Source organism: Anneissia japonica, unplaced genomic scaffold, assembly GCF_011630105.1.
Source record: "Anneissia japonica isolate Jap-2015-1 unplaced genomic scaffold, ASM1163010v1 scaffold997_len2565447_cov190, whole genome shotgun sequence".
NCBI classification, from domain to species: domain Eukaryota; kingdom Metazoa; phylum Echinodermata; class Crinoidea; order Comatulida; family Comatulidae; genus Anneissia; species Anneissia japonica.
The window spans coordinates 729,740-743,205 of NW_022696369.1; the positions used below are offsets into that span (position 1 = coordinate 729,740).

General features: G+C 34.2%; 1 protein-coding gene across 3 annotated transcripts in view; it reads left to right on the forward strand.

Annotated features, from left to right (window-relative positions):
- The window catches only part of LOC117101955 (myelin transcription factor 1-like), a 47,027-nt gene that overhangs the window by 29,005 nt on the left and 4,556 nt on the right, over positions 1-13,466 (forward strand). Inside the window, exons 9-17 of one of the 3 annotated variants that reach the window (XM_033242085.1) lie at positions 1,268-1,330; positions 3,835-3,942; positions 4,118-4,852; positions 5,612-5,701; positions 8,655-8,717; positions 10,000-10,059; positions 10,853-10,999; positions 11,697-11,927; positions 13,331-13,434. In XM_033242085.1, coding sequence (XP_033097976.1) covers positions 1,268-1,330; positions 3,835-3,942; positions 4,118-4,852; positions 5,612-5,701; positions 8,655-8,717; positions 10,000-10,059; positions 10,853-10,999; positions 11,697-11,927; positions 13,331-13,434 — 1,601 coding nt within the window. The remainder of the gene's footprint in view (positions 1-1,267; positions 1,331-3,834; positions 3,943-4,117; positions 4,853-5,611; positions 5,702-8,654; positions 8,718-9,999; positions 10,060-10,852; positions 11,000-11,696; positions 11,928-13,330; positions 13,435-13,466) is intronic. The other 2 variants (XM_033242086.1, XM_033242087.1) reach the window with 2 other exon arrangements.

The following is a 13,466-nucleotide window of genomic DNA, read 5'->3' on the forward strand; positions in this document are numbered from 1 at the left end:
GTGTGATAGTCAGGTTAAGCTCTAGATCTGCGCCAGCTATCTGAGATATGGACTGCCTTTGAAATATTGTTGTCATATGATTTGTTTTTAATGTTATATATTTGAATGATCCCTCATTTAAAAAATGCACACTAATCCTATGTTTCACTTCACTGAATGATTGTAGATTAGATATCAAACATTTGGTTTAGAATTTTGTAATTAGGTCATCTAAAAAAAAAATACAGATTTTTTTTCATGTTGATTCTATTATGTCAGCAACTGAACAATGTTATGTATTATTCAATGACAAATGTTTAACACTCAGGTGTAGTTGCTATTCTATGTTCACTTTGACATGGGAACAGTAAATGACAAAGTGAAACCTAATGAGGTTATTCAGAGTGTCCAGGTGTGGATGTGACAGCTCGTTATGTTGAGTGCTCGTTAGAGGTGTATATTGTAAGAAGCTAGGCTGACGGACGTTGTGCATCTTACTAAACATGTTCTTTGCTATTTTTTTTTATTATTTTACCAATGATCCTCTTTTAGCTCTGTCCACTCAACATAGTTACCAACCGTCTCGCATCGTGCGGGACGGTCCCGCATTTCAAAGTTATTTTGGATGAAACACACATTTTGCAGGAACAGATGCCTGATCATAAATTTGTCACGCATTTAGCACAAGTCTATGCCTGATAACGAATTATGAATTCAGGGGAAGATGTTTTTAAAATTAGAAGAAATTGGGTTTATTAGAAATATAAATGGTCATGCAGTAACTTGAGTCATTAGAGAGCTTTCGTTATCTCGTTCTAGAATCAATTCACAGAGAATATTATAATATTTCTATTTTTTGATCAAAATAACTCAGCCAATCATGCAATTAGTAGAATCTAGAAGGCGCATGTGATCTTGCGCGTTCATTGTTAGAACCAACTGTTGATTATGTGACTCGAACCCGACCGTCCCTGGGGTTTCACCCCTGGACCCCTGTGGTCTCTCAGGTTGGTAACTATGACATAATCAATTTTCATTTGTAAAATATATGGTATTTGCCCAGAATATGGGCATGATGTATTGATATATCACACTCATATGGGAAAATTACAGGTGTAAAGAGTGTGTAATGCAATTGAGTTGAAGATGCCACAGGTTTGTCTTTCAAGTTTGTTCCCTATTACTAAATATGTTGGGATAGGGACAAATAAAGGAACATTAAGTGTGTTTTATTGCTTATAATTTTGTTAATTGATATTATGTAATAAATTTATAATTTCATTTTTAGATGCCCCACACCTGGGTGCACTGGAAAAGGACATGTGAATAGCAACAGGAATTCTCACAGAAGGTAAATTTTGTTTTATTATTTAAGTTTAAATAAAAATATACCTTGGGTGGGAGCATATACAATCAGGATATATAGCACTGTGATTTTCTTTTAGCATTGTATAGAGTATATTTCAAGAATTGGCAACGTAAAGCCACATTAATGTAGGATTAGTTTCATTTTTGTATCATCTTGCATCTGTTATGTGTATGTCAAGCATTTAGATGATCTTTTCAATGTAATTCATTAACTTGACATTTGTTATGTTTTTGATATGATTGTTAATGTATTTACATATTTTGTTCATTTTTCAGCTTAGATAGCATAATTTTTCATTTATTCAACATTTATTCAACCATTTATATACATGCGTGGAAATAAAACAAATCAAATTTACAGTATACATAGACAATGGTCAAAGGATGACATAGAAACACTTAGGAGTCCGTCACTGTCGCCCCTCTTCAAAGATAGCAAAAGCAACATTAAAACATGAAAGTGAACAGAAAAAATACACTCTTTCGTATAAATAAGATAAACATAATGTTTCTTCTCTAAATATTTACAAATGTAATTAAATTCCCAAACTCTAATTATTTTTATTATTAGTTCCTTTGTGACCTTAAGTCACATGGAACTAATGTAATGGTTCACATGTAAAATGTGTGTATGAGATGTGCAAGAGGTCAGCATATTTGTAAACAAATAGGCTCCGAAAGGTGCATTGTGGCAGGTATACATTGTGCTCGATAGTTGCTTGTGGACATGCAATTGTGCAAGAAATGTTTGTTTTTTCGGTTAGATGAAAAATGTAAGCTGTAGGCGATAAAACATATACCCCCTACCACCAGTTTTGAGTCGTTTTTTAGTCGAAAATTTGATTTGCGCATGCGTCGGGTCAAACTTTCTCGACATTTTGTTTCTGTCGCGAGCTGCCTAGAAAAGTTCTTTATGTTGTTTTCGCGACTGTCAGTAAACATTGAGCAAGCTGAGATAGTTGTTACATATCGGCCACTTACCTGTGCTATTACTTGAAGGTGTTCTATGTGTTCTATTAGTGTTTTAGTATACTTTAACGGCTAAGATTGACGGACCTGGTGTACCTAGGCTTAGACACATACGTAATGTAGGCTTCTCTTTGGGCGACACCGTCGGACCTGATGTAGGCCTAGACACATCTGATATACTATACCGTTACGTAAAGTAGGTTTCTTGGCCTACCACCAGCCTACCATCAAGCAATAAAAATCAACATTTGTGGAATTATTTTCCAAGAAATGATGGTTAAAAATTCTGGACACATAAATATGTAGCATGTGATGGACGGACGAACCTAGGGTTGGCGGAGGCAGCATGTGATGGACGGACGAACCTAAGGGTTGGCGGGGGGACGAGAGTTCATCAAATGATGTTTGGGAAAATAATGGTGGGAAAATAATGGTCAGAAAATACAGCATCTGATGGACAGTCCCGGGTGGGGGAGAACCTTAAAATTATGGACACATAAATTTACAGCATAGCTTCAATAAAGGACGTTTGGGAAAATAATGGTTAGAAAATACAGCATCTGATGGACAGTCCCAGGTGGGGGAGAACCTTAAAATTATGGACACATAAATTTACAGCATGTGATGGACTGACCGTCTATGCACATATACAGCATGTGATAGAGGCATGTGATAGACGGACGGACGAACCTGAGGGTGGGTGGGGGAGACTTCATCAAAACATTAGTGATGAAGGCATGTGATAGACGGACGGACGAACCTGGCATTGTCAACATTTTGTAAATAGGGATGTCAACTAATGGTTCCAAAACTGTCAGCTTTGGTTCTGGGATTTGCAATAGTCACAGGGCCCGTTCGGACGAGTAACGTTTTACCGGGTACTTCCAACTGAGAGGTCGCGTGTGGCAATTAACTTTTGCCTCTAGCCATAAAAAATTCGAAAAACATCTGTCCCAAAAGATGTTGGATATTTCAATTACACAATGCCCAGGTGTAATTAATCACATGTAACAAGGCCCATGTCAAAAGTTGACCTTTAGATTTGTATACAACCGGGCCAGAGTAAAATTCCTATCGTTCAATCCCGTTCTTATTTCTTATAATACTTTAACTTCTGATGAAAATAACTTAAATAATATTTAAAAGCATTAAAAAAAGTTTGACAGTAAGAACTTTAGCAAAACACGAGAAAATGACATTTAAACTTACAACAAAATTGGAAGTTCTTTACGGTAGGCTAGCCACCTCTGATTTTTTTGACTGAAAAAGAAAATACTGTATTACCTTACACAATCATTATTCAAAAAGATACAAGAAGTTATTGCAATTCACAAATGTATATTGATTTTTTACGTACAAAGGAACGTACTCACCCGCAGGGTTCTGGTTAAAATGACAGTCAATATTATTTATCATTATTATTTTGTTTTGGAGCCTTCATTAGTTTTAGTTTTCCTATTGTTAGTGTACACATAATTATTTTTGTTAATATTCTTTGATTTCTTGGTTTTTTTCCAGTTTGTCTGGTTGTCCCATTGCAGCTGCTGAGAAGACAAATAAGAGTTCTCGAGATTGTGGGTTGACGGCAGCCCAAGCGCTTGCCCAGAGCCGAGCACATGCTAATAGGTAATAGTAAAGAATTTCTGTCACCTTAAAAACATTTAATGTACCTAAGAGATAATAAAGAAATAAATTATTTTGACTTATATAGTGTGTGTTGCACCAAGAACAGCCCCAAATTGCTTAAAATCTGTAACCTATAACGGAAGTAACTTTAGTCTGTTTTTTCTATGCTTTTTAGACCAACCGGAATGTGTTTTGTGAAGCAAGATGTGCCATCCCAGGGATATGTTCCCTTGCTACAGCGAAGCAACCTAGAGTATTTGTATGATGGGCCTAGCCATACATTCCAGAGTACAGCGCACAAACGTATAGCACCAAAAATCATCAGTCCAGATGTACCAGCCAAACGTTTACCTCTACCAAGTGACTACGAGAAGAGCAAAGTTGATAATTTGATTAATTCATCCGCTGCACATCTCGCAGCATCTGCCATCAATCTGTCAATTCGTGCGCCTCGCATGGACTCGATGTACACCAGCTCGGCAACTTCATCTCCTTCACAGGTTTCAACGCAGCCTATTGTTTCCGTACCATCACCTATTATCCATCACCAGCCACAGCAAACGCAGCAGCCTCCTCAGCAGCAACAGCAGCAGCAACCTCCGGCCCAACCTCATCATCAGCTTTCAACCCCTAAACCGACATCTCTCGAAGTAATGAAGGTTGATTCAAATGGCACCCTGGATCTGAGTATGAGAACCACGTCCACTGTCAAACATTCCGAGCCATCCAGGTCGTTACCCCCGATGGTGAATAGTCCCCAACAACCAACCTACTCCAGCCCACCAACGCTTCTGACCATTCCAAGAACATATGATCACACACCAAATCACGTCGAACAGCCACCACAGAACCAGAATCAACCTGTAACACAAACATGGTACCCGCCACCATCACAGAGTAACGAGGAAAGGTAAGAAGACAACTGTACAGTACATACCCTACTGACAAACGCATGAACAGACCCATAGTCAAACATACAAGATTTATGATTATTAGTCAATTAGTAAAATGTGTGTATTTCATATAATCCAATTGACATGATTTCTAATGATGATGATGGAATTGTAAATTATTTAAATGTATATTTTACTATCTAATCATATATATTTAACAATTTCATGTTAACATTAACATCATTACCATCTATTAATGCATATCATCACTGATCATTAATACACAATACAAAAACTATTACCACACACCATTTGTTATTAATAACATAATATAAATAACACATATTAAGTGAATGCAAATATACCTTTTGGTAAGCATGCTTTTTTACATAACAATACTAAAAACAAATTCAAACCATAATGTAAGTAAGTTTGCTTTAAAATGGTATGCATCTCATTCGGTTAAATATGTTTAATATATTTGCACATGGACAAATATATTTTCTAAGAGTGGTATAAAGTGGATGGTGTTTGGTTGAGGTTTTTAGAATTTTCATATTTTACTCTTCACTGCTTGCAAGAGAAAGGACAGTTTTCTTTTGAATACCTGGTACACTAACATTTATGTTAGATCAACTTTTGGTAGAACATTTAGCAGTGAATCCAGGTTATCTGTTAACATAGCAACAAACTGTGATATTAATCACATTGTATTTGTTTACTAATACCATCTTGCACTCATTGACTTTTCCTCTGGCTGCCATTGGAACATTCAGTTATGCTGCATCGCACAAGTACTCCCTTTATCAACCGCAGACTTTCCCTAAACATTCATTTAATGACCCACAAAAACGGGAACATCTAAGGTAGGCTACGTTTCCGTAGAGATTCTGTGTTTTTGGTGTTACACATCAATAGTGATCGATCGTTGCTTGTTTAGTTATTCAGTTATTCATATGCATGCCTTTCAAATAAATTGGTTTAATACTGGTTGTTTTTTTTTGGTGTTGTGGGTTAATTAGTTTCATGTTTCTTATTATTTCAGTTTTGTGTATGTTTATCTGTTCTGTTTATTTTTTATAATATAGATTATTGTATAATTTTGTTTGTATATTTGGTATTCAAAGTGATTTATATTGTATATTAAACTTGATATAGGGTATATGTTTGACCCCATTTGTTCTTAAAAGAAATATAATTACCGGTAAATAGTAAAATACACTGTAATTAAGTTTATCTAAATTCATTTTATTCAATTTCTTATCTCATCTTTCATGTTCTTTATTATACTGGTACCTATTTATTTAGCATATTACATATTACCTCTTTTAATGAATTATATATAAAACTTGTTTGGTTATGTTACTGTTTTTTATTTTAATAAGTATTATAATGCATGTTTTCTTGGTGAGGTACTTGCATGCTTTTATTTGTTGTTTCATATTGTGGTCAGGCAGGCATAGTGTTTAGGGTTTCCTGTTCTAGGCTTTGATTAATTTTTGGTCAAGGGTAGTGCTTGGGGTTTCCTTTCTCACCTTTGTGCTATAAATAAACTATTGATCCAGGCAGTATATGGGTTTTCCTATCATGCAACCTTCATGCTGTAAATAAACTATTGATCCAGGGTAGTGTTTAGGATTCCTAATCATTGGCTACGATAAAAACTATCTATTGGTTCAGGGTTTTCTATCCTAGGATACTGCTTTATGTAACTATTGGCTTTTTTAATTTTTAGGTTCCCTATCCAAGGCTATTAAAACAGAGTGGTTTCTAGGGTTACATGGGCTGCCAGCAGAAGTGGATCCAGAGATGTCTGAAAGGAGGGCCCCGAATGGGGACCGATCGAGAAATAACACTACCCTAGAGAGTCTAAGGATATTCCCCCGCAATTTTTTTTGTTTTCTAAGACACCCGAAAATAACCTCTCAGGCGTTTAGATGATCAATAATATCTTTCATTCTTTTTATTCTTTTTTCTTCACCTTCCAAAAGGGGCGGCTCTCCCTCTGCCAGGTATTGTTTGGAATTCTTTACAACCTTCACTACTGCTATAAATAGCTACTGAACCCAGTTATTACTTTACTTCCATTCTATGATAAATAACTATTGAACTACCTAGGGTACTTTTTATGCACCCTGTCATAGGTTGCTAAACTTATTTCTCCATGCTATAAATAACTATTCATCTAGGGTAGTATATGGGGTTCCCTATTGCAGATTGTTGTAAATAATATTTAAGAGAGGTTAGAGATCTCTACCCTTTACAGTCTACTACATTTTTTGAATCCTGTATACTGGTACCTTCCAGTTCTCTACATTAACTGCATGTAATACAGGTGGTATCTTCCTGGTACTATAATATGAAGTGTTTCCTACCTGGATTTCTTTCAAATAATTATTGATTGAGGGCTCCCAACTTAAGTTGATAAAGTAAACCCTAGGCTAGTGTGATAAATTACTATACCTCCTAAATATTTATTAGGTAATACGGTACAATATTTTCTTACTTCCCTGTGCATGCATATTTATATTTATGCAGACGTGGGGAAAGAGTACTGTTTAAAGCCTACCGTGGCATGTCTGACCATGTGAAAAATGAGATTTAATGTACAATGTTATCCAATTAATATTTATGAGATATAGTATAACAAATACAACATGGTTTTATTTCAGTAAAGTAGGAAATTTAACTTACCTCAGTGTTGGTTGGTTGTGGAGAGTCGCTTACAGCGCTCGTAACTGAAAAGAAAGGCGCTATACAAGTAACAAGTAACGAGTTGGTTGGTAGGGACTACCTGCCCCTGCTTCATCGGGAAGTAGTCGGAAATCACCCAAAACACCTCAGGAATTCATGTAGTATTTGTATACTATTGATCCAGGGTAGTGCTTGGGGATTGCTATCGTAGGCTGACAATAAACTATTATGTGGGGAGGACCTGTTGAATAGACATTTGCGGAGTGTCAATCAAACTTAGCAGCTAACCAATACTTGTGTGTCTAAGTGGCACGTATGATGCCTCGCAAACACACATGTTTGCGTATGTTTTAACACTGTCATTTTGTGGGACCTCAGCAATAAATCCAAGAGGCGGGGATTAGGTGAAAGGTCTATTAGCTGCTATGTACTGTAAAGCTACATTGACAATAGACACGACAACGTTATATCATCGCGTCGTTTATTTTCTTTAAGGCTGAGCGCATTTTTATCGTGTCGTCGTGTCATTATCGTATCTAGTGTAAATGTAGCTTTATAGGGATTTTTCCTTATTGTTGGGATTTGTGTTTTTTTTTTTGTTTTTTTTTTTGTTCAGTAGTTGTATGTTGTAGGTCATGCTTTTTTTTATTGTAACTATTTATCAGTTGTAAAGTACATTATGGTACCTTAAGTAGCTATCAATTTGTTGATTTTATGCTTTTAGATTCACTTGGTATTATTAGTCCTGATTACATGTAACAGACACTCCACACTCTGATATTACAGAGTAAAATATGACTTTGCTTGCTCTAGACCTCTCTGTATCAAACAATGTCACATGGCGAATTTAGGGGTATCAGTAATCTGGCCTTTTATCATTTTGACTGAATATCCGATTTTAAAACTGAGTCTGAAGCCTCATTCTCACCTGGCAACCATACATAATAAGAAAGATTGCACATTTCAAAATAGAATGAGTGGTATACAGTTGTTTACTATCAGATGGACATTGTTCATATGTTGATGGATGTCTCTACACGTCGACATGTGATATTTAAAAAATTAAATTGGCCAGTGGTATTTCCATTTTACTTATTGTAACATTAAATTATTTATTTTGAACAGCTGTCCGACACCAGGCTGCGATGGCTCAGGTCATGTGACCGGCAACTACTCATCTCATCGGAGGTATTAACATTCTCCCTAAAAAGAAATTGATGCTGTATTTGATACCTACTATACCATCAAGGGTCATTGGTCTATATAAAACATTACGATTTCAAAATGTTTTTATTCTCATACATAATTAGAGTTAAACTGAATTAAATACCTAAAAATTTAACAAGAAATTGTTGAAGATTACAGCATTTTAACAATTTGCTGTTGAAATTGTAAAAACAAGTTTGATTGATGGCTCAGTATGGTATAGTTTGTATGTTGTAAATTTTGTTTAAAATTTTATGGTAAATGTTGAGCTTAGACCCTTCAATTTCTGCCAAACAATACTAAGTAAGCTTTGAGACAATTTGAATTATCTTTCATCACATCACAGATTTATATTTAAGTTTTTTGTTTTTTTTTAAATTATATTATGTTATTCATTATTAAGTTTTTATTTCTTAAGTTTTTCCTTGTGTTTTATGTATGGTTCATTCAAATGGTAAAACTTGTTTCAAAAGCATGTCATTAAACTTAGTAATAAGTAGCAATTACGACTAGGGAGAATTAAGAAAATTGGTCTTAAAAAAATAACATCTACAGAAGTTGGGTTTTGTCTTTACACTAATTATTATCGATCCAGGATGAATACTTTGCTACTAAACAGTTATTACATTTAACAAAATATCAAATGCTACTGTTGTCTGTTACTCATATTGCACCAAGTAATCATTAATAATTTACAATTACTGCATCTTAACTGATAACTTTAATTACTCCATCTAATTACAATGTAGTCATTATGTTATTACATGATTAACGACTAACATCTCATTTATTAATTATTCAACAATACTTACTTTAACATTTTTAATTATCAACGTGTGATAGTTTGCAATTAATTAATAGTATTTACCTGTCCAGACTATCAAATCTTATTTGACAAAAACAAGTGACATGCCTGAATATGGTCGTGATGACATCACATCATGACCATATATAGGCACATCATGACTATATATGTGCGCACCAGAGTTTTTTGTCAAAGAAAATTGAATAGTGTGGACAAAGCTTTAGACTTGAAATATGTAGATGATACTTAAGAACGAAAAGAATTTTTGTATTATATATAAACTTAAGCATTATTTCCAAGGCTTTAGAATTTGCAGTTTCTATTTATTAATTTACTAGAAAAGTCAAAACATTATAATTGTCTAAAAACCATTTGATTTTTAGTAGTAGTTTTTATTCATTGATTGGTGTACCAGATGTTTTAAACAAATAAACACATGCGTTCTTCTTTGTTATTCAGCTTATCTGGTTGTCCAAATGCTGATAAATCCCAAATAGTGCAAGGGTCACAAGAATTAAGGTGAGCACATATCATAATGCGTAACTAGCACGTACGGTCAACAGTCATGTGTAAATAACACGCATTGCCTGCAGTCATGATTGTAACTAATATGCGCCATGAATGATTGTTGTAATGTTTGCATGAGTACATACAATAATATTAACTGAAGTGTAACCAGTAGTAGTTACATACATACATCAGTAGTGATGAACATACATCAGCAGTGACGAAGATACGTAAGGCAATACTCTTAGCAACCAGAGTGGGTGGTTGCCAGGTTCACAATGTCATTTACAAGAATTGTTATAGGGTTTGTAAAGACTAATGTCCAACATAAATATGTTATGCTATGTTATTGTGTGTATTATATTATATAGATTAGAAATAGAAATATAGAAAAGGGACCAACCAGTAAATTAAACTCCAAAAAACCCCACAAAAGTGTACAATTTAAGTTACTAAAAATCCTCTTACATTAATTATATTATGCACTGTCTGTTGTTCCAAAAAAATGTCATAAGATTGCTACTAGTTCTTGATCACCAAAATAGATCTAATATGTGCCATATACAGCTATACCAAGTGTAATACTAATTGCAGAACTCTTGGAAATAGGCACAATTTCCTACCCTCTAAAAGCAACAAAAACCTGTCACAAAGCTATCATTTCCTAGAATGTTTACATGGTTTTACTGCTGTTTTATTAATTCCCCCTCCCCTTCTTAAAGTCAGTTAGTGATGGGTTTCACTACCAATTTAGTATTTGTTAATAGATATTTCAAATTACACATTCAATTTTGAAATCCTGTAGGTGTCCCACAATTGGTTGTGATGGATCAGGTCATGTGACCGGCAACTACTCCTCTCATCGCAGCCTCTCTGGTTGCCCACGTGCTAAGAAGAAGGGCATGTCACCGGTGAAGAAAGAGGGCACGGAAGAGGATGAACTGCTTATCAAGTAAGTTGACGTGCAACATGGATACCGGGCATGTTGAAACAGCTCCATGGAATGTTATGCATATAAATGAATGGATTTAGACACCTCGCATCTTGGCATGTTACTATGTTGTTTTTAAAGTATGCAAAAATGTAACCATATGTAAAAATGTAACCAAAAGCCTAGCATATCAATGCCTAATTGTACAATTCAATTCACCATATTAACTGGGATAGGATGGATGAAGCTGAGATTTTTTGCAATGCCCCTTTCGTGTATAATGAGGATTTGATTTTTGTGTAAATGATGTATTTAAATCATATTATTTAACTTTTAATAGAAATATCTGATGACTTGTTATTTCATTCATTTATTGGTTTGTTGTTTTTTGGTTTTTTTTTTCATTTATTAAAAGAAATACTTCAATTCAATGACATTGATTAACTAATTACAAATTAAAATCTTGATCACAAGACTATCACTAATTTAGAAAATAATCTTTTTTCATAATATATTTGTTTAATTTATTCCACAAATCAAAGGCATTCAAGTGATATTTTGATTACTAATACACTACCCTCTCAATTAGTTTGTTCTATCAGGTTCATTTATTCACTCAAGTAAGATCAGACCAAGTATTTCTTAGTTATTATTTTTTCCTTATGATATAATTCTTTAGATTAGTTTTTATTTCCTTGTCTCTTAAAATCTTTGTTAGGTGCCCAATTCCAGGTTGTGATGGCTCTGGTCATATAACGGGAAAGTATGCGTCGCACCGTAGCGCATCTGGTTGCCCCAATGCCGCACGGGCCGGCTACAACGGCCCGCAGCAGTCCGTCCCTAAGGACGCTATCGTTAACAACCAGACTGATGTTACCCAGGAAAACAATGAGAATTTAGCACCCTTGCAAATCCCAAAACGAACGCTGAAGGTCGAACCTGCTTCGAAGTAAGTATGCCGGCAAGCTGCAAATAGCTTTACTATTAAACAGGGGGAAGGCATTAAATTTATGTACATTATATAGTCTCCTTCTTTGAAAAGTTAGGTTTTTGGACACTCTTACTCAACTTATAAAGCAATGATGCAAAAGGCTTATAGACCTGTAGGATATTTTTTCAATAAGCCTAATTTAAGCAAAACCATACCATTATTATTATTATTATTATTATTATTATTATTATTATTATTATTATTATTATTAATGAAGCTTGTTTTTGGACGATTCCTTATGATGTTGGTTCATGCATGAGTCACATGCATGTATTATGGGGTTTTTTTTTTATGTCATGTACAATGTTTTATACATGCATCATTTCTCCATGCCACAATTACAATCAAACAATACTCTCTGTGCCTTCTTCTGTGACTCATTGAGTGAAGTTTTAATGGTTAAGACAGTAAATTTCCTGTGTGATTTGAACCTAGATCCATGGGTTTGAAGGGCATATTACCACCATGCTACTTTTCCTCTCTATATGACTAATACATTTCATATAAAAGACAAAATAGTGCATTACTTATAAGGCTACTGAAAAATAGCATGCTAACCAAAGCTTTTGCAACATATACTTATACCATTGCTGCTTTTGAAACCAATATATATTATGGAAGGTGCACTAAATTGCGATATTGTATTAACTTATTTTATGAGATATTTTCTTTAATTACTGTTGATATACTGTTTTTGTGGATACTCTCTAAAGAGCCACTCAATTTTATAGCATTTGTTTTAATCTGTGGATGTTTTCGTTGATGCGGAAGTGTATTTGAATTAAATTGATAGTTAACTATTATGGATAAGAAGTGAATACAAATCTTGTTTTATAAGAATTATATTTTTCCTAGATTTCTGTTGTCTTTTCTCTATGTATACCTTGAGCATTAAAGTGACACCTTAGTGTTGTTTTATTATATGATTTTTTTTTTTTAATCCATGTAACATGCACAAGAAAACATATAGTAGTATTACAAAGTGCAGATATAAAAGAGAGATTAATCAATAATATATAATAATCTATTTCCACATTTTTAAAATAGCTGTGTACACATTTTAGTTTATTTCCACTAGAAAAAAAGATGCACTTACAGAATAAACATGAACAGTATACTAAATAGTGTTAATGTGATAAAATGGTAAAAAAAAAAATCTGCAATATACACAGTTTGGTAGTTTACTCCAAATAAATTTATAATTCTGACTTCCTACAAGCACACACATGCATCTTTCATGTTTATTAATTTATTTATATTATTTTCATTTTTTAAAATTCAAAATTGATTACCATGTTACATGATCATCCTTAGTCACCCTGCAGGCAATCCAATTACTTAATATTTAATTGACTTTTCAGTTTTCAAAGTTCTCCATTGGCCATGCCTCCAATGACAAAGACTGCTAATGAAAATGATTATGTGGAGCAAGCTGCAATACCTGAGAAGACATCATTCAATAATGGTAACTATTCTTGTTTAAGGGAAATATTATAT